Here is a 22,592-nt window from a genome sequence, read left to right on the forward strand (position 1 = left end):
TGAGCTCATCACTGTCCTTTGCAAGAGGCGCCGGGGCAGACCACTGGCCAGTGTATAAAACCCAAATTGATTGCATCAGTTTGGGGCTCCAGTTCTGGTTTGTTGCGGTTGCACCACAACACCTTCCTTTCTGAGGAAGAAAAACAAGAAGAGCTTACAGGGGGAAAGCAATCAATGAACAAATAATCAACAGCTACTCATAGTTTAACTAGTTCTTATAGTTCTCTGGAAGGACTGACATCACTTGCTAGACAGAGCAAAGAAGATAGAATCTATATGAAAACCCCTTCCTCTTCCCTTTTCTTAAAAGCCTTTAGGAAACAATGTTTATGTACCTTAATTAAAAATTCCTGCACTAATCCTGATTCACCCTCCTATCCTGGAGTCATAAGAGTGACTTATACCTCTAGACAAAGGGATCATGAGCCCCTCCCCCTTGCATGAAAAACCTATATCCTGTAATTTTTTATATGCTTTCTAATAATCATCATTTTGAAATTCTTTGTATGTGCAAAACTTGTAAACTAAGCAAGCAGGGGCTAGCTTTAGACTTCCTAATAAGCTAACCCCAACACTCTTAGCAAAAGTAACTTTATTTAGCTGCTCTCCTTATCCTAAACTAAACATTTCCCACAATTGTGGTGACAGGGATAGGTTATAAATCCTAGAAGGTTTGGGAATGTCTTTTCAGGTATGTAAAACATTTATCACTACTGTGTTACCTTATGGTCTTAGTGTGTAGAAATGTTTTTTTTCCTTTTGATAGATCCTATAGATAAATGTTGTAACAAGACAGCAAAAAATCAATAAGCTTGTTAGTAAAAGACTTTTGTATCATGCTTCCCCTCCCTTTCCCCAACCAGTATAAAAGCAGCCTCAGAACTGTGATCCATACTGCATGATTTGAGATTATGCCCTGTGCATGTCTCCGGCTTCATAATAAAGCTCCTCCTAAAATTCTTCTGTAACCTACCTTGGTGTCTCTGTGGAACTCGTGAATTAAATTACATTACAACAGCTGTATTGTTTAGAATTTTTTAAATAATGAGCACAGATGATTTTTTAAACAGAAAACCAATAAAGCTATTTTCATTTTAAAACACAAACTCAAATCTCCTCAAATAAACATAGGTAATTTATATAATGCTTTCTGATATAATGGTCCAATAAAAGCTTTTTATTTTTTATTTTTAAGCAAGAGAGAGAGGGACAGAGAGACAGACAGGCAGGCAGGGAAAGAGATAAGAAGCATCAACTCATAGTTGCAGCACTTCAGTTGTTCAGTGATTGCTTTTCATATATGCCTTGGCTGGGGGGACTCCAGCTCACCTCTTGCTAAAGCCAGCAACCATGGGATCGTGTCTATGATCCCACAAGCCAGTGATCCTGTGCTCAAGCTGGTGACCTTTGAGGCTTTTTTTCCTTCTTTTCTAGTGAGAGGAAGGGAGATAGAGAGACAGACTCCTGCATGCACCCCAATGGGAATCCATCCAGCAACCCCCATCTGGAGCTGATGCTCTGCTCATCTGGGGCCATGCTTGCAACTGAGCTATTTTCAGTGTCTGAGGTGGAGGCTCCGTGGAGCCATCCTCAGTGCCCGGGGCCAATGTGCTCAAACCAATCGAACCATGGCTATGGAGAAGTAGAGAGACAGGGAGAAGGGGGAGGGGTGGAGAAACAGAGGATCACTCCTCCTGTGTGCCCTGACCAGGCATCGAACCTGGGACATCCACATGCTGGGCCAATGCTCTACCACTGAGCCAACCATCCAGGGCTGACCTCGGGGTTTTGAACCTGGATCTTCAGCACCCCAAGTCAATGCTCTATCCACTGTGCCACCTCTGGTCAGGCTATAAAAGCTTTAATATTTCAAGGACTAAGGTAATCCCAACTTGTGTTAAAGATGCAGCTGTGCAGCACGACCTCACTCAGCTCCCATGTGCATTTCATAGGGAGCTATAACCACTCACCTCAGAGACTTCCACCCTCTGTCCATTCTCGTCATAGACAGCACCTGTTAGTAAGTAAGCAGAGCAGAAACTTAAGGGTTTTATAGAAAGGCTTAACATTTTTTTTTACTGTGGTAAAATATATATAACATAAAACTTGCCATTTTAAACATTGCTAGTGTACACTTCAGTGACATTAATCACATTCACAATGTTGTGTGACAATTACATATTTTCAAAACTTTTTCAGCATCCTAAACAGAAACTCCCCATTCCTCCTTATTCCTGATAACCTCTATCTGTCTCTATAAATTTGCTTATTCTAGGTATTGCATATAAATAGAGTCACACAATATTTCCTTTTATGTCTGGCATATTTTATTTAGCATAATGTTTTCAAGACCATTCATGTTGTAGCATGTGTCAGAACTTCATTACTTTTTATGATTAATATTCCATTGTCTATCCGGTCACATGGTTTATCCATTCATCTGTTGATGCACACATGGGTTGTTTTACACATGGGATGCACATATGGGATGCACACATTGGGCTATTGTGAATAGTACTGCAATGAACACTAGCATATTTCTATCTGTTTGAAGCCTGTTTTCAGGTTTGTTTTTTTTGTATGCAGTAATACTTAGGAATGGAATTACTGGAATATATGGTAATTTCAAGAAGGTTTTTTTTAAAGCTTATTTCTTTTGATTCTATCACCCCAGACTTGTAGTCAAACTGCCTTGAAGACATCTGCTTGGGTCTCAACTCTTCTCCCTTAAGTGTGACATGTGAGGTGAGGCTGGAGGTTAGTCACTAGATCTATGAGAGACTTCATAGCTCTGGAAGCCCTCCAATCAGACAAGTTACCTAGAAGAGATGTGAAAATAGGACTAGAATGCTTTAGGATTCTAGGCTAGTAGATAATACAAACAGAAAGAGTCTGAGGCCAAGCGCAGAAACACCCATGACCTTTTCAGCCTTACCCAGTGTATGGGAAGGTCTTACAACAAGTTGGAGAATAAGATCCTCACCCAAATCAATTAATCCAAAAATAAGCTTTCAGAGTTTATACATATGAAACCTTGTTTGGGGGGGGGGGTGGTATTTAGAGTTCTTTACCTCTTTGTTTTACTTTTAAAATTTTAATTATTTTAAAGTTCACATAACATACAATTAACCATTTCAAAGTATACAATTTGGGGGCATTTAGTGCATTCACAATGTTGTGCAATACCACATCTCTCTAGTTTCAAATCTTTTTTATATCATCCCCCAAGAATATTCCATGTGCTCTAGCTTTTTAGATGCGATTGCCTTCCTCTGCTAGTTAGTGCACTGGCCATGAATGTTCACACACATGAACACTTACCAGTATCACAAAAACGAACTTATGATGAAGGCATGATATAAATGAGGAATTAGGCTAGGAGACACTGAGCAAACTCTGATTACACTTTAATGGCTTCTCTCAAGACTGTTTATTGGTCTGAGCGAGAACCAGGAAATTAGCAGCTTTTAGTAATGTGCTGGTTGCTCCAACTGATTTAATATGAAAGTGAACTGACATTCCCAAGACACTAGAAATTCCTTGAGGACAGAGATTCAGTTTATATACCTTGGTGTTTCCAATGTCTAGTATGATGAATTGCATCTACAAGGTGCTAAATAAATACCTTTGAATAGAACTGAATGGGCTAAGTGATCTTTGCCTAGTGACTAGCTAGAGAAGGATATGAAAATAAGATACAAATGTGAATTTCAGAGGCAGACAGACAGAGCTTGATTATTCTTCTTGAAAACAATCTGCAAAGTAGTTCTCTAGGACTCAGGAAAAGCAGAAGACATGCATACCATATAATGTCCCATTAATAGAACACTTGTTGAAAATCATGATGTTCTGAGTCAGGGTCCCTGTTTTGTCGGAGAACACGTATTTGACCTGGCCGAGCTCCTCATTAAGGGTGGTGGTGCGAGCCTGTGCTGGTGCGTTCTTCGGTGCATAAAACATCTTCTGATCCCAGTTGATATAGCAACTGTTGCCCCATCTTATTATCTCAACACTAAGGAGAAAGCAAGTAAACAAGGGTCCTGGGTCAGAGCAGGACAAACAAAGAGGTTATCCTGGTTTCCTTACCAGTCCTGTGGTAGGCCAGGGCCAGCATCTAAAACTCATAACAGAGTATCTGCCTTGGGAACCTACAATTAACCTTGGATCATAGGACCCCTTCCACCAGCCAACCCATTGCAATCCTGACTCTGACATCATCACACAAGGCATTACTGTCGGGATCCAGGTATACTTTGCTGGGGGCATTGCCCCTTTTACCCTTCTTCCAAAACAGACCTAGGAAAAGTCACAAATTTTGATCTTCTGCAGGAATGCAAGGCCTGATAGAATTAAGAGCTAATTTATAAAAGGCTGCCTAGGCATAATTAGATGATTATTGCTGCTGTCATATAAATCCATTGGTGGAGAGAAAGAAACTTGAAACACTCAGAGCTTCTTTGTTTCAGAAGGGAAGTATGGGTGAAAATCAGAAGCAGCTTACAGGAGCTGACCCTCTGATAAAACTTCCCAGCAGAGACAGCCCACTTGTGGGGTACACTTTCCCCCAAGAGCCTCCTCTTCATTTTACCTGCTCTTTCCCTATTGCCTTTGTCACATTCCTCTTCTGTTAAAAATAACATGCCTTATAGATTCTTTATGGTTAACAAACATCTTTATTTTAAAACAGTGAAAACTTTTAAGGGGCCTTCTTCCTATTATCATTCATATTTAATATGTGTTAGTTTAGATTGCTTCATTAGTAACCTCTGTCTGAGATAGTGACACTGAGCAACCTGGATTTTTCGTTTGAGTTGAGGAGGAGGTGCTCAGACCCACATTTTTTTGTTTTCCTCATTTGTTGTGACTTCTCTTCCTTCACCATAGCAGCCACAATTGCAATCTCTCTAAACTGAAACATTTAATCACATTATTTCTTTCCTTAGAAAGATTTTTGCTGCTTTTAAGATAAAATCCAAACTCCTTGGCTTGACATCTAAAACTCTCCTGATCTGATCCTAAACTACTATCAAACATTGGTTATTCACTGCCCTATGACCAGATCAAGCTTAAAAAATACCTCCAAACCTTTGTACATGCTGATCTTTCTGCCTGCAATATTCTTTTCCAATTTTCTACTTGGTGAATTCTACTCTTTTCTCAATTATTGAAATGTAGAAAAGAAAGGCTCTTAGCGTAAGTAACTTTTAGCAGAACTTGCTTTCTCTAAAACAAGAAGACTTTCAGCAGAACTAACTTACTTTTTCTAAAAGACTCCCTACTTCTGGCCTTGAGGCTAGTTTCCCAGGCTGTAGCCTTGGGATAGTTCCGCAAGGTTCCAGATCTTCCCTGAATGTTTCTCTCTGAATTAATCTTATAGATAAATATTGTAAAAGAGCTTGTTTTGCTGCTTTGTTTTACTGCCAGGCTTCCCCTCCTCCCCATTCCCCAATCAGTGTGTAATTTTGTCTTTAAAAGCTGACTTCAAACTGTTCGGGGCCACAAGATTTGAATGACTTAGGTCTCCGTGTAGTCACTGGCTTTGAATAAGGACTCTTTTAAATTTGAACTTTGGTGTAGAGAACATCTGTATATTCTCGCTGGTTTCACTACAACATTATGAATTTGCTTATTACCTTTTTCTAAACACCTAAGCCTTCCAGGCAGAGCTAATCCATTCTTTTTCAAGGCTCCCATAGCATTCACATATATATTTCTATTATATATTATTATTATTTTAGATTTTATATATTCATTTTTAGGGAGAGAGAAAAAAGAGAGCAAATGAGAGAGAGAGGGAGGGAGAGAGAAGGGAGGGAGGAGCAGGAAGCATCAACCCCCATATGTGCCTTGATCAGGCAAGCCTCGGGTTTCAAACCGGCAATCTCAGCATTCCAGGTCAACGCTTTATCCACTGTACCACCACAGGTCAGGCTCTATCTATTATATATTATTTTTATATTGTACCATAATTATTTATTTAAGTATCTGTTTCCATGGTTGTTAAGTTTATTCAGAGAAAGGGCTGTCTTTTTATTCATGTTTCTTTCTCTAGCACATAATATAGTGCTTGGCACATAATAAGTGCTCAACAAATATTTGTTAAATTAGTAAGATAATTTAGTTATGTAGGGTGCTTTTCAGGTTGGAATGCCACAGTGCAGGGTTTAGGAAACCTGGAACTAAGAATGTAAAAATGTGTTTGGGTATGTGTATGTGAGAGGGAATGTTGAAAATAGAAAAATAAGATCAGAGTAAAGACTCATTTTACCTATTTCAATTTTTATACAAGGTGCTCATGAAAAGGGGGAAGGAAACATCCTTTTTCGTCTCTTCTCCAACTTTTAGGAATCAGAACTTAGGTCACAGTTACACCTATCTACCATTTTCCACATTGTTTCTATGGCAAAATGCATTCTGAGTTCTGATTAACTGATTTACAAATATATCTGGACTCTATCTCATTGATAAACTAGGGCCCTGGTCAGCAAACTGTGGCTCGCAAGCCACATGCGGCTCTTGGGTCCCTAGAGTGTGACTCTTCCACAAAATAACACGTGCGGGCACTACCTCGATAAGGAATGTACCTACCTATATTGTTTAAAGTTTAAAAAATTTGGCTCTCAAAAGAAATTTCAATCGTTGTACTGTTGATATTTGGCTCTGCTGACTAATGAGTTTGCCGACCACTGAACTAGGGGCTGCCTTGCTTATGCTTTAGCATCATGAAATTTGTGTGTATTTTTTTCTAGGTATTTCATATGCTTATAAGTCTAATTTAGTCATTTATAAGCTATTCAAGGGCAGGGACAATTTTCTTTTTGTACAATCCACATTATATCTAGTATAGTATTCTGGATATGAAAAACATTTATGCAATCTCTAGATATTTCTCAAAGTGTTTTGTACACCAGTCACTGTGGAAAATAATGAGTTAAATGGCACACAGTCTATACTTTTATTTTGTGTGTGTGTATTTTTCTGAAACTGGAAACAGGGAGGCAGTCAGACAGACTTCCACATGCGCCCGACCGGGATCCACCTGGCATGCCCACCAGGGGGTGATGCTCTGCCCATCTGGGGCGTTGCTCTGTTGCAACCAGGGCCATTCTAGAACCTGAGGCAGAGGCCATGGAGCCATCCTCAGCGCCCGGGGCCAACTTTGCTCCAATGGAACCTTGGCTGTGGGAGGGGAAGAGAGAGAGAGAGAGGAAGGAAAGGGGGAGGGGTAGAGAAGCAGATGGGTACTTCTCCTGTGTGCCCTGGCCAGGAATCAAACCTGGGACTCCTGCACACCAGGCCGACGCTCTACCACTGAGCCAACCGGCCAAGGCTCACTATACTTTCTAAAAGTTCACACTCTAGTTGGGGAATTAAGCAGGAATTATGAAGTCATCTCCTCCACCTGTAACCCAAAGTGGTCAAAGAAGCCTACCTGACGTAGAGTGAAATAGGCACCATGGTGTTGAAAATAATGAAGTAGGACCAGAATATGAAGATGCCAGAGACAAGTGGTGAAGAGATATATTCTTTCCACGGCAGAAAATTCTGGAAGTAGTAGCCTTTCTTTTTCTCCCAAATGCTATGCCCAATTGCTAGAATAAAACAGATGCTGCCTAAAAACAGGAAAATCTAGAAATAATAATAATAAAAAAGAATCAACATTTCATCCAAGGTTATGCTACTTTCATTCTGTCTTTTGTAGACTTACCTCTCAATAAAGCTATATCTTCTCGAAGGGCGGTGGAGGGGAAGGTCTGGGAAAGGCCTACAGTTTATAGGCTCTAGGCAATAGTTTACAGCAGTGGTCCCCAACCCCCGGGCCGCAGACTGGTACCGGTCTGTGGGCCATTTGGTACTGGTCCACAGAGAAAGAATAAATAACTTACATTATTTCCATCTTATTTATATTTAAGTCTGAGCAATGTTTTATTTTTAAAAACGACTAGATTCCCTCTATTACATCCATCTAAGACTCACTCTTGACGCTTGTCTCAGTCACGTGATACATTTATCCATCCCACCCTAAAGGTTGGTCCATGAAAATATTTTCTGACATTAAACTGGTCCGTGGCCCAAAAAAGGTTGGGGACCACTGGTTTACAGTACAGAAAAGAAAGCCAAGCAGGAGATATCCTTGGGATTTTGAAGGGATATGATAGTAAATAAAATATGTTAAATATTAGTTAAGTTCCAGGAACTTTACATATATTATTTAACATTTATAATACCTCTTTTAATGATATATGAGGAACTTAGATATTAAGAATGGAAAAATATTTTTGGTTAAAATCACTTAACTACTTACCATATTTCTCCATGTATAAGACGCATCATTTTCCAAAAAAATTAGGGTCTAAAAACTGAGTGCGTCTTATACAGTGTTGTGGCATTTCAAATGCCATAGATGGAACTGAGGACAAAGAAATATATGAAGACAGTGATTTGTCATCAGATACAGATGAGGACAAGCTAATGGATGGGAGTTTTGACAGTGATGAGGAGTTGTATGAATTTTATGATGAATAAAACTTGAGTTCAATAACTTTATGTAATACATTTTTTTTTTCAAATTTCAGGCCCCAAACTTAAGGTGCATTTTATACATGGGAGCATCTTATACATGGGGGAATATAGAAACTAGGAAAGACAGGTTTGAACCAGTTCCAGAATCCAACCTCTTAGTCACTTCATTATTGAAGTGAGATACTACTTTAACAAAAGTCTAAAATGTGTGGCATTGGCTTAGCAGTTGGGGAAGGGTGGATGGTAAGAAAATAATACAAAAGGTTGAAAATATAGCTATCACATTAACAATAAAGAATTTTGTAAAAATTGAAGACAGACTATGTACCAAGAATTAAAATATTAGTGTATATTGACTGCCTTTGACAAGTTATTAATAGAAAGAGTTGAACCAGGGAAATAATTGACCAGTTCACAAGCAGAAATGAAAAGAAATAGGAAGAAATTTGGGTCATCAAAGGACTGAAAAAGCCCATTACTTTTAGAAACTAAAGTGGAAAAGATAAGATTAAGATGTTAAGCATACATGGCCCAATAATTCTTTCCAATTGAATTTTGCCTGGAGTCAAAATTGAGACTAAAGATGATACCTTCCTACTCGAAATTATTGTTCCAGATAGCTGCAGTTGTCTTGCCATTTAGTTGAAAGGCAAAGACATGGAGGAACAAGGAAGCAAAGAAGTAAGACAAATTGAGAACAATGTTTAGAAAAGAACTTCGGGGGAGAGGAGATAGCACTCTGGAACTCCCTTTACAAGGCCAGCATTACCCTGGTACCAAATCCAGATAAGGACACTACTACAAGAAAAGAAAACTACAGGTTAATATCCCTGATAAACACAGATGCAAAATTTCTCAACAAAATACTGTAGTAGCAAATCAAATTCAACAGTACATTAAAAAGAACCATATACACCATGATGAAGTGAGATTGAGACATTAATGAAAGAAATGGAAAGAAACACAAATAAACTGAAATATATCTCATGTTCATAGGTTGGAAGAGTTAACCTTGTTAAAATGTTTATACTACCCAAAGCTATCTATAGATTCAATACAATCCATATCCAATGGCTTTTTTTTTTTTATTACAGAAATAGAAAAATGATCTTAAAATTTGTATGGAACCACAAAAGACCCAAAATAGCCAAAGCAATCTTGCCAAAGAAGAACAGAGCTGGATGCATCACAGCATCCTGATTTGAAATGATATCACAAAGCTATAGTTGTCCAAAGAGTATGGTACTGGCCTAAAAACAGCAATTCTACTTTTGGATGTATGTCTAAAGAAAATCAAATCACTATCTTCAAGAGATATTTACAAGACATGCAAACAACCTAAGTGTCTATCAAACGATGAAAGAAAATGTGGTATTATTGTGGTAGGTATCTAAAAGTTGCAAAATTAATATTGATATTTTAGGAGGGAAGGTCAGGCTTCCTGTCCTGTCCTTTCTTTGGAGAAGGAAGGGGAAGAAATGTGAAAGTTTCCTGGCTTGCAGAAACATACTGTGTAGGAGGCTCCCTTCTACAAGGAAGCTTAAAGAGTATTTTATTAATTTGGGCTAGGCGTGCAGAGAGATTTTATAAATATGATTTTTTATATCATACTTGTGTGATTTGCACCAGGTCAGGATGGCCGATAGCATTGTATTGCAAATGAAGAGGGGAAGGAGATTTAGATTCCCTCCCTTCCCCCCACACCTATAAGGAAACAGGTCAATAGCTAGCCAGGTGCAGGAAGAGAGAGATTAAAAAGAACCTATTCTTATTTGATGAGCCATTTGCAGGCATTTATCCCCTAGTGCCATGGAAACTACCCCTCCCCTCCTGAAAATTAATGTATATATTATGTATATATCTCTAAACAAAGGAATGGCAAATAAACACTAGAAAATGTAGGAATATCTTTTAATATATAGAATAACATTTTTGCTATTATTGTGTTACAAGTTTTGATGTGTAAAAATGTTTTTTATAAATCCTATAGACAAATGTTGTAAGCTTGCTAATGAATTGTGTCCCATCCCCCTCCTCCTTTTCCCCGCCAACCTGTGTGTGTGTGTGTGTGTGTGTGTGAGAGAGAGTAAAGGTATATAACCTGCCGCAAGGGCTGTGCCCAGGGCACACGATTTGGGTCTGCAAATGCCCCGTGTCAGCCATATGCAGCCGGCATATTTAATAAATCTCCTCCTTTAATAAAACCCTTCAAAACTCATCTGGACTTGGTGTCTCTACGTAAACCTGCAGAAGTGAGGTACGGTACTTTTCAGCATCTGGGGTACGGTACTTTACAACATTATATAAACATATACAATGGAATATATTATTCAGCCATAAAAGAAGGAATTCTGCCATTTGTTACAACAGGGATAATTTTGAGGGTATTATGCTAAGTGAATTAAGTCAGACAAAGACAAATACTATATTTTTTATTGAATTTATTGGGGTGACACTGATTAACATATATAATTATCAGGTGCCCCCTTCTGCAATACATCTCTGTACTCCATATTGTGTGTTCACACTCCCAAGTCTTTGTCCATCACCATTTATCACCCCTATATCCTCCTTCACCTATCCCTCCACCCTGAGCAATCACTACACTGTTGTTCGTGTCCATGAGTCTTTCTCTTTCTCCGCCCCCCCTTTTTTGTCCTTTTTTGCTCAATCCCTCTAACCCTCTCACCCAGCCCCCACCTCCAACAGCTATCAGCCTGCTATGAGTCTGCCTCTATTTCCTGTTATTCATTTTGTTCTTTAGATTCCACATATGAGTGAAATAATATGGTACAGAGGGTCCTCGGGTTACAATACAGTTCTAGTCCTACGATAGTGACATAACCTGAATTTTGATGTAAGTCGAAACAGACCCTAGTCTAAGTCACTTACCTATCCTAACACAGTTTTAAAATCATAATCTAGAACATAAAAAACACAACTAAGCCGCAGAAAAAAGAAAAGGACATAAATATACTGTACAGAAAAAATATACTGTAACAGAAAAACTGAGTGTAAAAATATGCTGTTACCAGCATAAGCCAAAACACTAACGTCTCAATTTTTAAAGTTTTTATGGGAGTGAGTGTTGTAAACTCGAAACATCGTATATTGAGACTGTTGTAACCCAAGGACCCCCTGTATATGGAATCTAAAAAATACAAACTCATAAAAATACAGAGCAGATTCGTGGTTGCTAGAGGCCAGGGATGTTCAGGGGCAATGGGTGAAGGTGGTCAACAGGTACAAACTTCCAGTTTTAAGTTTTGGGGATGTAATGTACAGTATGGTGACTATATATTATAGTAAACAACCACTGTATATTTTAAAGTTGCTAAGAGAGTAGATCTTAAAAGTTCTTACCACAAAAAGTTGTAACTGTGAGGTAATTGATGTGTTAAATAACCTTATTATGATAATCATTTCACAATACTATATACATATATCAAATCATTTTGTGGTACACCTTAAATTCACACAATATTATATATGAAGAAGCAATCAATAAACAACTAAAGTGAAGCAACTACAAATTGATGCTTCTCACTCCCTCTTTTCCCTCTCTCTGCCTTCCTGTCTCTCTCAGAACGTATTATATATCAATTAATAATGATAGAAAAATTTTAATTATGTAAATGGAATAATATAGTATATATCCCTTTTTGGTCTAGCTTTTTTCACTCAGCATAATTATTTTGGGATTCATCCATGTTTTTGCATCTACCAAAAACATGGTATGTAAAACTCATATTCCTGTAAAACTCATATTCCCCTCACCCAAACATTTTGTAAAGATAAAGTTAATTTGCTTACTATTCTCTCTCCTAATAGCTGCCTGGTCTTCACTTTGAAATGTAGCAAAGCTTGCACTGGGGAGGAACCTGACCATTAGGGGAGCTTTAAATCACAATAGTTGTTTTTGAAAGCAAGCTCACAAACTCAGGCCCCCAGCTGTTACTGGGACACTGACCTCTTGGCTGTCTTCAGGATTTACCAAGGACACCAGGTCTGTGCTAATCAAAGAACTTGTGTCTCTGCAGCAGAATTCCCCTTATTAGGTCAGTAACCAAGGCCACAAGAACTCTGATATGATCATCTAAGCTTGCCCAGGTGCATGAACGCCATGCCAGCAAATTCCCTGTATCTAATGCCCCCTCCTGCAGCTTGGGGCTGACACAAGCTGGTCTCAGCCTGCTTGTATGCTTGCATCCAGTCGTTTTTAAAATGTTTTCCTTTTGAAATACACTAGCCTCGTGTTTTCGGTTTGTCCTGTGGTTTCTGCCTTTCACCAATTGCTCATTTCTTTTTATTGCTGAGTAGTAGTCTATTGTATGGCTACCATACAAATTTTTCCTAATTTATTTTTTACTGGACATTTGGGTTGTTTCCAGCTTTTGGCTATTTACAAACAGCTGCACTGAATATTTGTGTACAAGACTTTGCATGGACCTATGTTTTCATTTCTTTTGTATATATCTGGGAGGGAAGTTGCTGGGTCTTAGAGTAAATTTATATTTAACTTTTTTTCTTTTTTTAATTAATTTTAATGGGGTGACATCAATAAATCAGGGTACATATGTTCAGAGAAAACATGTCCAGGTTATCTTGTCATTCAATTTTGTTGCATACCCATCACCCAAAGTCAGATTGTCCTCTGTCACCTTCTATCTTGTTTTCTTTGTGCCCCTCCCCCTCCCCTCCTTCCCCCCACCCCCGTAACCACCACACTCTTGTCCATGTCTCAGTCTCATTTTTATGTCCCACCTACGTATGGAATAATGTAGTTCTTGGTTTTTTCTGATTTACTTATTTCACTCCGTATAATGTTATCAAGATCCCACCATTTTGTTGTAAATGATCCGATGTCATCATTTCTTATGGCTGAGTAGTATTCCATAGTGTATATGTGCCACATCTTCTTTATCCAGTCATCTATTAAAGGGCTTTTTGGTTGTTTCGATGTCTTGGCCACTGTGAATAGTGCTACAATGAACATGGGGCTATATGTGTCTTTACGTATGAATGTTTCTGAGTTTTTGGGGTATATACCCAGTAGAGGGACTGCTGGGTCATAATGTAGTTCTATTTTCAGTTTTTTGAGGAACCACCATACTTTCTTCCATAATGGTTGGACTACTTTACATTCCCACCAACAGTGAATGAGGGTTCCTTTTTCTCCACAGCCTCTCCAACATTTGTTATTACCTGTCTTGTTAATAATAGCTAATTTAACAGGTGTGAGGTGGTATCTCATTGCAGTTTTGATTTGCATTTCTCTAATAACTAATGAAGATGAGCATCTTTTCATATATCTGTTGGCCATTTGTATTTCTTCCTGGGAGAAGTGTCTGTTCATGTCCTCTTCCCATTTTTTTATTGGATTGTTTGTTTGTTTGTTGTTGAGTTTTATGAGTTCTTTGTATATTTTGGATATTAGGCCCTTATCTGAGCTGTTGTTTGAAAATATCATTTCCCATTTAGTTGGCTGCCTGTTTATTATGTTGTCAGTTTCTCTTGCTGAGCAAAAACTTCTTAGTCTGATGTAGTCCCATTCATTTATTTTTGCCTTCACTTCCCTTGCCTTTGGAGTCAAATTCATAAAATGCTCTTTAAAACCAAGGTCCATGAGTTTAGAACCTATGTCTTCTTCTATGTACTTTATTGTTTCAGGTCTTATATTTAGGTCTTTGATCCATTTTGAATTAATTTTAGTACAAGGGGACAAACTGTAGTCGAGTTTCATTCTTTTGCATGTAGCTTTCCAGTTTTCCCAGCACCATTTGTTGAAGAGGTTTTCTTTTCTCCATTGTGTGTTGTTGGCCCCTTTATCAAAAATTATTTGACCATATATATGTGGTTTTATTTCTGGACTTTCTATTCTATTCCATTGGTCTGAGTGTCTATTTTTCTGCCAATACCATGCTGTTTTGATTGTCATGGCCCTATAATATAGTTTGAAGTCAGGTATTGTAATGCCCCCAGCTTCATTCTTTTTCTTTAGGATTGCTTTGGCTATTTGGAGTTTTTTATAGTTCCATATAAATCTGATGATTTTTTGTTCCATTTCTTTAAAAAATGTTATTGGAATTTTGATGGGAATTGCATTAAATTTGTATATTGCTTTGGGTAATATGGCCATTTTGATTATATTTATTCTTCTTATCCAAGAACAAGGAATATTTTTCCATCTCATTGTATCTTTTTTGATTTCCCTTAATAATCCTTTGTAGTTTTCACTATATAGGTCCTATACATTCTTTGTTATGTTTATTCCTAGGTATTTTATATTTTTTGTTGCAATCTAGAAGGGGATTATTTTTTTGAGTTCGTTCTCTAATGTTTTATTGTTGGCATATAGAAAGGCTATGGACTTTTGTACATTAATTTTGTATTCTGTGACCTTACTGTATTGGCTTATTGTTTCTAGTAATCTTTTTGTAGAGTTTTTGGGGTTTTCGATGTATACGATCATATCATCTGCAAAAAGTGATACCTTTACTTCTTCTTTTCCGATATGAATGCCTTTTATTTCTTTCTCTTGTCTGATTGCTCTGGCTAGAACCTCTAGCACCACATTAAGTAATAGTGGAGAGAGTGGATAACCCTGTCTTCTTCCTAATTTATGGGGGAAAGCCTTCAGTTTTATGCCATTTAATATGATGTTAGCTGATGGTTTATCATATATGGCCTTTATCATGTTGAGATATTTTCCTTCTATACCCATTTTGTTGAGTGTCTTAAACATAAAGTTGTGTTGTATTTTATCGAATGCCTTTTCTGCATCTATTGATAAGATCATGTGGTTTTTGTTCTTTGTTTTGTTGATATGGTGTATTACGTTAACTGTTTTACGTATGTTGAACCATCCTTGAGATTCTGGGATGAATCCCACTTGATCATGATGTATTATTTTTTTAATATGTTGTTGTATTCGATTTGCTCGAATTTTGTTTAGTATTTTAGCATCTGTATTCATTAGAGATATTGGTCTGTAGTTTTATTTTTTTTATTTTTTATTTTTTTTTTTACAGAGACAGAGAGAGAGTCAGAGAGAGGGATAGATAGGGACAGACAGACAGGAACGGAGAGATGAGAAGCATCAATCATCAGTTTTTCATTGCGACACCTTAGTTGTTCATTGGTTGCTTTCTCATATGTGCCTTGACCGTGGGCCTTCAGCAGACCGAGTAACCCTTTGCTCCAGCCAGCGACCTTGAGTCGAAGCTGGTGAGCTTTTGCTCAAACCAGATGAGCCCGCGCTCAAGCTGGTGACCTCAGGGCCTCGAACCTGGGTCCTCCGCATCCCAGTCCGACACTCTATCCACTGCGCCACCGCCTGGTCAGGCTGTAGTTTTCTTTTTTTGTGCCGTCCTTGCCAGGTTTCGGTATGAGGGTTATGTTGGCCTCATAAAATGTGTTTGGAAGCATTGCTTCTTCATCAATTTTTTGGAATACTTTGAGTAGAATAGGAACCAAGTCTTCTTTGAATGTTTGATAGAATTCACTAGTATAACTGTCTGGGCCTGGACTTTTATTTTTGGGGAGGTTTTTAATAGTTTTTTCTATTTCTTCCCTGCTAATTGGTCTGTTTAGGCTTTCTGCTTCTTCTTGACTCAGTCTAGGAAGGTTGTATTGTTCTAGGAATTTATCCATTTCTTCTAGATTATTGAATTTCGTGGCATATAGTTTTTCGTAGTATTCTACAATAATTCTTTGTATATCTATGATATCTGTGATTTCTCCTCTTTCATTTTGGATTTTGTGTATATGAGTCCTTTCTCTTTTTTTCTTGGTGAGTCTTGCCAAGGGTTTGTCAATTTTGTTGATCTTTTCTAAGAACCAGCTTCTTGTTCTATTAATTTTTTTCTATAGTTTTTCTGTTCTCTATTTCATTTATTTCTGCTCTGATTTTTATTATCTCCTTTCTTCAGCTGGTTTTGGATTGTCTTTGTTCTCTTTCTAGTTCCTTAAAGTGTGAAGTTAAGTAGTTCACTTGGGCTCTCTCTTGTTTGTTCATATAAGCCTGAAGTGATATGAACTTCCCTCTTATCACTGCTTTTGCTGCGTCCCATAGATTCTGATATGTCATATTGTCATTTTCATTTATCTGTATATATCTTTTGATCTCTGCGCTTATTTCTTCTTTGACCCATTCATTTTTTAAAAGTATGTTGTTTAGTTTCCACATTTTTGTGGTTTTTTTCCCCTCTTTTTTGCAGTTGAATTCTAGTTTCAAGGCTTTATGATCAGAAAATATGCTTGGTACAATTTCAATTTTTCTGAATTTGCTGATGTTATTTTTGTGGCCCAACATATGGTCAATTCTTGAGAATGTTCTATGTATACTAGAGAAAAATGTATACTCTGTCACTTTGGTATGAAATGTCCTGTAGATGTCTATCATATCCAGGTGCTCTAGTGTTTTGTTTAAGGCCAATATATCTTTATTGATTTTCTGTTTGGATGAATGATCTAGAGTCATCAGCGGTGTATTGAGGTCTCCAAGTATGAATGTATTTTTGTCAGTTTTTGTTTTAAGGTCAATAAGTAGCTGTCTTATATATCATATTTTGGTGCTCCTTGGTTTGGTGCATATATATTAAGAATTGTTATGTCTTCTTGATTCAGTGTCCCCTTAATCATTTTGAAATGACCATTTTTGTCTCTATTTTTGCTGTCTTGTAGTCAGCATTATTAGATATGAATATTCCTACGCCAGCTTTTTTTTTAATGTTATTTGCTTGGAGTATTGTTTTCCAGCCTTTCACTTTGAATTTGTTTTTATCTTTGTTGCTTAGATGTGTTTCTTGTAGGCAGCATACAGTTGGATTTTCTTTTTTAATCCATTCTGCTACTCTGTGTCTTTTTATTGGTGAGTTTAATCCATTTACATTTAGTGTAATTATTGACACATGTGGGTTCCCTATTGCCATTTTATAAATTGCTTTCTGTTAGTTTTGTATCTTGTTTGATTCTTCTCTTTTGTTTTTCTATCCTTTGTTTTTGTTTGGTTGTATTCTATACTTCTTTCCTCTGTTGCTATCTTTTTTTTAATAAATAAATTTTTATTAATTTTAATTGGGTGACATCAATAAATCAGGGTACATATATTCAAAGAAAACATGTCCAGGTTATCTTGTCATTCAATTATGTTGCATACCCATCACCCAAAATCAGATTGTCCTTTGTCATCTTCTATCTAGTTTTCTTTGTCCCCCTCTCCCTCCCCCTTCCCCTCTCCCTCTTTCTCTCCCCCCCATAACCACCACACTCTTATCCATGTCTCTTAGTCTCGTTTTTATGTCTCACCAATGTATGGAATCATGCAGTTCTTGTTTTTTCTGACTTACTTATTTCACTGCATATAATGTTATCAAGATCCCACCATTTGTTGTAAATGATTTGATGTCATCATTTCTTATGGCTGAGTAGTATACCTTAGTGTATATGTGCCACATCTTCTTTATCCAGTCTTCTATATATATATTTTTTTACAGTGATTAAAGCCTTTAAGCAAACTCTTGGCCAATACAACAAGAATCCATAAAAGAGTAGTGTCCTTAACATGTTCACCAAGTCCACGTTGGCACCAACACCATTCCATATCCCAGCGAATGCAATCCAACCCCAGTTCAGTCCGTTAGGAGCTGTCACAAGGAGCAGGAGTCCAGGAAAAGTCCACATCCAGGAAAAGTCCACATGGCACTGGAATTGTTGTCACAATTCTATACTTTGCAGCTCAAATCCAAGTCCCAATGACTGCTGCTTCTAGCTGGTAATGATTCAGGTAGACTGGAAAAGCCATCTGCAGCATGTGTGGAGATGGAGCTTCTGTTCTCTTCTGCCTGGAGAGATTAGACCAGGGTGCTTTTCCCTGGAGCTCTGCAACTGTGGTGTGGTAAAGAGAACCTTGGGATACACTAAGCTGGGTGGCAAAGGTAAATTCAAAATAGAAGTTGGCAAAAGGGGGAGAGAGAGCTCTAAACTAGGAACAGGTCCCAGCCTGAAATATGAGTGCAGCATTGAGGTAGGAGGAATAAAGGAAACACTATATATTAAACAAAGCAGCAGAAAATAGGACTATCAACACCCACAACAGAGATCTTTGAGGGAAGAATAAAAAACCTGACTATTCAGGGAAGGCATAGTTAAGTGGCCCTTGTGCAAATGAGATCAGTTTACCTGCTTCTTGGAATAAATACCCTAGGCTCGTCCACAGTGTTGTAGGTGGGGTCAACGGCCCTGGGCACCTTCAGCTCTCATGGCAAACCCCAGCTTTCTGGGCAAGGTTAGGTCATAGGTGGCTGGAGCAGGGCTGGAAGAGACTGAATCCTCCCTTAAAGGAGCGAGGAAGAAGCCTACCTTCCAGTATCTCTTTTTCCTCACAGCAAAGGCATGTAAGCCTGGCAGGCTTTAGCTCAATGACCTTCCTTTTCACTATTGAAGCAGGACCCAGATGGAATCCTATGAGACCCCTTTGGGGCATTGGCGCCTTTAAGGGCATATCCTAAAAGCTGGTAGTTCACCTGATCTCTATTGGGCTTTTTCTGCCTCTTGGTACCTTAAAAGCCATGCTCAGAAGATCTCACTGAGGCATTTGAGGATCCCCATCTGCCTATATAAACCTTTTCCGTATATAATGGAGCTATTTGGAAAAAGACAAAACAGTGTTATTAGCTGGATCAAATAAAAGAAGGTAGAAGTTTGCAGGAGAAGAAGATTTGGTGTCTCCTGTTCATCAGCATTCAAAAAAAGTTTAAAATTTTTAAAGTAAAAAGCATGATATGGTAGACCCATAGGAGTTCCAGGATATGACTCCCCCCTTTTAAATTTTTTTTAAGTTGACCTTAAAATATTTGCTGGGTACGCTTTAATAATACCTTGGCTTTAAAGATTGTAAGAAATACCCATAATTCGAAAGGTTTGACAAAATACAGTAAATGCTTTTGCTACATATGCAGGAGCATTGTCAGTTTTAACCAGTTTAGGAAATCCAATAATAGAAAAATGCATACCGACAATAAGCTATAACCTGCTTAGCAGCCTCTCCTGTTCTGGCAGAGGTTACTATAAATCCAGAATAAGTATCCACTGTAACGTGGACATAGGACTGTTTGCCAAATGAAGGTATATGAGTAACCTCCATTTGCCAAAGTTGTCCTGGTAGGAGTCCTTGAGGGTTAACTCCAAATGAAGGGACAGATTGTAGTATAGGACAACTTGGACAGGATTTACCAATCTGCCGTGCTGCTTCCCGAGAAAGTTGAAGCTGTTTACACAGGGCTGCAGCGTTCTGGTGATGAATAGTATGAGACTGAATTGTTCGATCTGTCATGGTTGCTTCAAATAATTTTCTTATGGGTAGCTTGATCAACAAGGGCATTCCCTTGTGCTAAAGTTTCAGGGAGCATGGAGTGAGTTCGAGTATGTCCTATAAAACATGGAGCTCTATGTTGAAGGAGGTCTTCGAAGAAGGAGAAATTGCTGAAATAGTTCCTCATCAGCAGTTGTCCCTAAGACAGCAGTCTCTATAGTGGAAACAACCATAAGTAAATATTTGCTGTCTGTATATAGATTAAAGGAGGAATATGGCAAATGCTGAAAAGCCATGATAATGGCATATAATTCTAGTCTTTGAGCTGATTTTAAGTTGACTGTTTCAGTACAAAGTTGTCCATTGGTTTGCAAAAACGATTTGCCATTTAGTGGAAGTTTCCCAGAGCCATTGTTGATCCTTTGTAAAAAGGAACAACAATAATTTTGAGGCTCAAAACCTATAAGCTGTAAGGGTCACCTATGCCCCTTGATAATCAAGGAGGCGACAAGATCAAAATATGGAAGTGTATTCCATGGGCTATTAGATGGTTCAATGTGCCCAAGCTGTAGCTGCTCTTGTACCAATCGAGCAGCTGCCCTAAGTTTCTCCTGAGAAAGGGGCTATTGGTCTACCCATACAGGATTATCTGATTTCCAAATAATTGGGTCTGCACAATGCATTATTGGGGTAGCAGGAGCTACCAAGGCCCCTATGCTAAATTTTGATATCCTAATCCTCACCTTCTGGTATTGGGTGCCTGTTGCTATCTTTTTTAAGTCTTGTGTTTTTGTGGTGGTTTTTTCAACAGTGGTTACCATTAAGTAATGAAAAGGGTTCTTACCATGTTCATTGTAGTACACTATCTTATGAGTACTTTTGCACTCCATTGTCCTTTGCTACTGTTTATCTCCATCCTCTCCCCTTTTATTTTTTATTTTTTTGTTTTTGTTGTCACAGTTTAAATTTGGTTTTATTGTGTTCTTGGTGGAGCTTTTACTTGTGGTTTTGTTTTGTTTTGTTCTTTGTATCTGGTTGGAAAACCCCCTTTAGTAATTCCTGGAATGGGGGTTTTCTGATGATAAATTCCCTCATCTTTTCTGTATCTGTGAATGTTTTTATTTCTCCTTCGTATTTGAAGGATAGCTTTGATGGGTATAGTATTCTTGGCTGAAAGTTCCTCTCTTTCAGGACTTTAAATATTGGAGTCCACTCTCTTCTAGCTTGTAGAGTTCCTGCTGAGAAATCTGATTATAATCTAATAGGCCTTCCTTTATATGTTGTATTCTTCTTTTTCCTAGCTGCCTTGAGAATTTTTTTCTTTGTCATTGGTTTGTGCCAATTTCATTATGATGTGCCTTGGAGTAGGTTTGTTGAGGTTGAGAAAACTTGGTGTTCTGTTTGCTTCTTGAATTTGAGGCTTTAGTTCTTTCCACAGGCTTGGGAAGTTCTCATCTGTTATTTGTTTGAATATATTCTCCATTCCATTTTCTCTTTCTTCTCCCTCTGATATACCTATTATTCTTATGTTATTCTTTTTGATGGAGTCGAATAATTCCTGTAGGGCTTTCTCATTTTTTAAAAATTTTTTGAGTCTCTTTCTTCTTCTCTCTGTTGTGCCTCAAGTTGCTTGTCTTCTATGTCACTAATCCTACCTTCTATCTGGCCTGTTCTATTAGCTAAGCTTGTTACCTTGTTTTTCAGTTCATGAATTGAGGTTTTCATCTCTGTTTGATTTGTTTTTATAGTTCCAATTTCCTTGGTAATATATTCTTTGTGTTTGTTGAGTTATTTTCTGAGCTCCTTTGCCTTTCTGTGTTTTCTTGTATATCTCTGAGTATTTTTAGGATTTCTATTTTAAATTCTGTCATTTAGCTCCAAGGTTTCCAATATATTAATTTTTTCTCCATAGATTTTTCCTCATCTATCTGTGCTACATCTATGTCTTCTGTATCCATGATATTCGATTTCCTTTTCCTTAATGGCATCTGAGGGTGGTTTTGTTGATAGTACTAATGAGAATTAATAAAGAATAAAAAGTAAAAAAAAAAAAGAAAATTTGTTTCCCCTTTTTTTCTCTCCCTTCATTCTTGAGAAAAAATTGTGATGAACTGTGAATTATATTGTGCAAAACAGAACAAAAACTACCTATAACGGAGGGCCTGCATTGGGAAGAAGTGATAAAAGGGCAAAAAAGGAGGTATGGACCCACAAAATGCAAAAAAGGAAAAAATTTGGGTCAAGAATAAAATAATTTGCTTGTAAGGGATGGTCAACTAAGAGATATAATGAGAGGGATAAGAGGGAAACAGGAAAAAGGGGGAAAAATTAAAAAATTACTGTTGTATTAGGTGGAGCAAAAACTAGATAAAATGGAGAGCCAGGGTTGGGAGCACTGCTAATGAGTTAAAAAGCAAAGTAAAAAGCACCCAAAGTGCCACAAAGAAAAATTTGAGTCGCAAATAAAATAATTTGTTCATGATTGAGGATTGAATGAGAGAAAAAGTAAAGGAGAAAAGAAGAAACTAATATAGAGGAGGAAAAAAAGAAAGAGGAAAAAACGAAAAGAAGAAAAAGATCAAAGAGAGAGAGAGAGAGTTAAGGGTTTTGGAGTGCAACCCTCATAGAGAGAAAGGAAGAAGAAAGGAAAGAAAATGGGAAATGTAACACTTATGGGTAGTGTAGTTCAAGAAGAAGAAAGAATAAGATGGGCAGAGAAAAAAACGACCAAAGTGGAAGAAAAATAAAATAATCA

General features: G+C 37.8%; 1 protein-coding gene across 1 annotated transcript in view; it reads right to left on the minus strand.

Moving 5' to 3' along the window:
* LOC136394506 (phospholipid-transporting ATPase FetA-like) overlaps window positions 1-22,592 on the minus strand; it is a 152,780-nt gene that overhangs the window by 45,140 nt on the left and 85,048 nt on the right. Inside the window, 3 exon segments of the mRNA XM_066367742.1 lie at window positions 1,971-2,014; window positions 3,804-4,012; window positions 7,433-7,629. Of these exon segments, the coding sequence (XP_066223839.1) occupies window positions 1,971-2,014; window positions 3,804-4,012; window positions 7,433-7,629 (450 nt within the window).

The sequence above is a fragment of the Saccopteryx leptura genome, chromosome 2, assembly GCF_036850995.1.
Source record: "Saccopteryx leptura isolate mSacLep1 chromosome 2, mSacLep1_pri_phased_curated, whole genome shotgun sequence".
NCBI classification, from domain to species: Eukaryota; Metazoa; Chordata; class Mammalia; order Chiroptera; family Emballonuridae; genus Saccopteryx; species Saccopteryx leptura.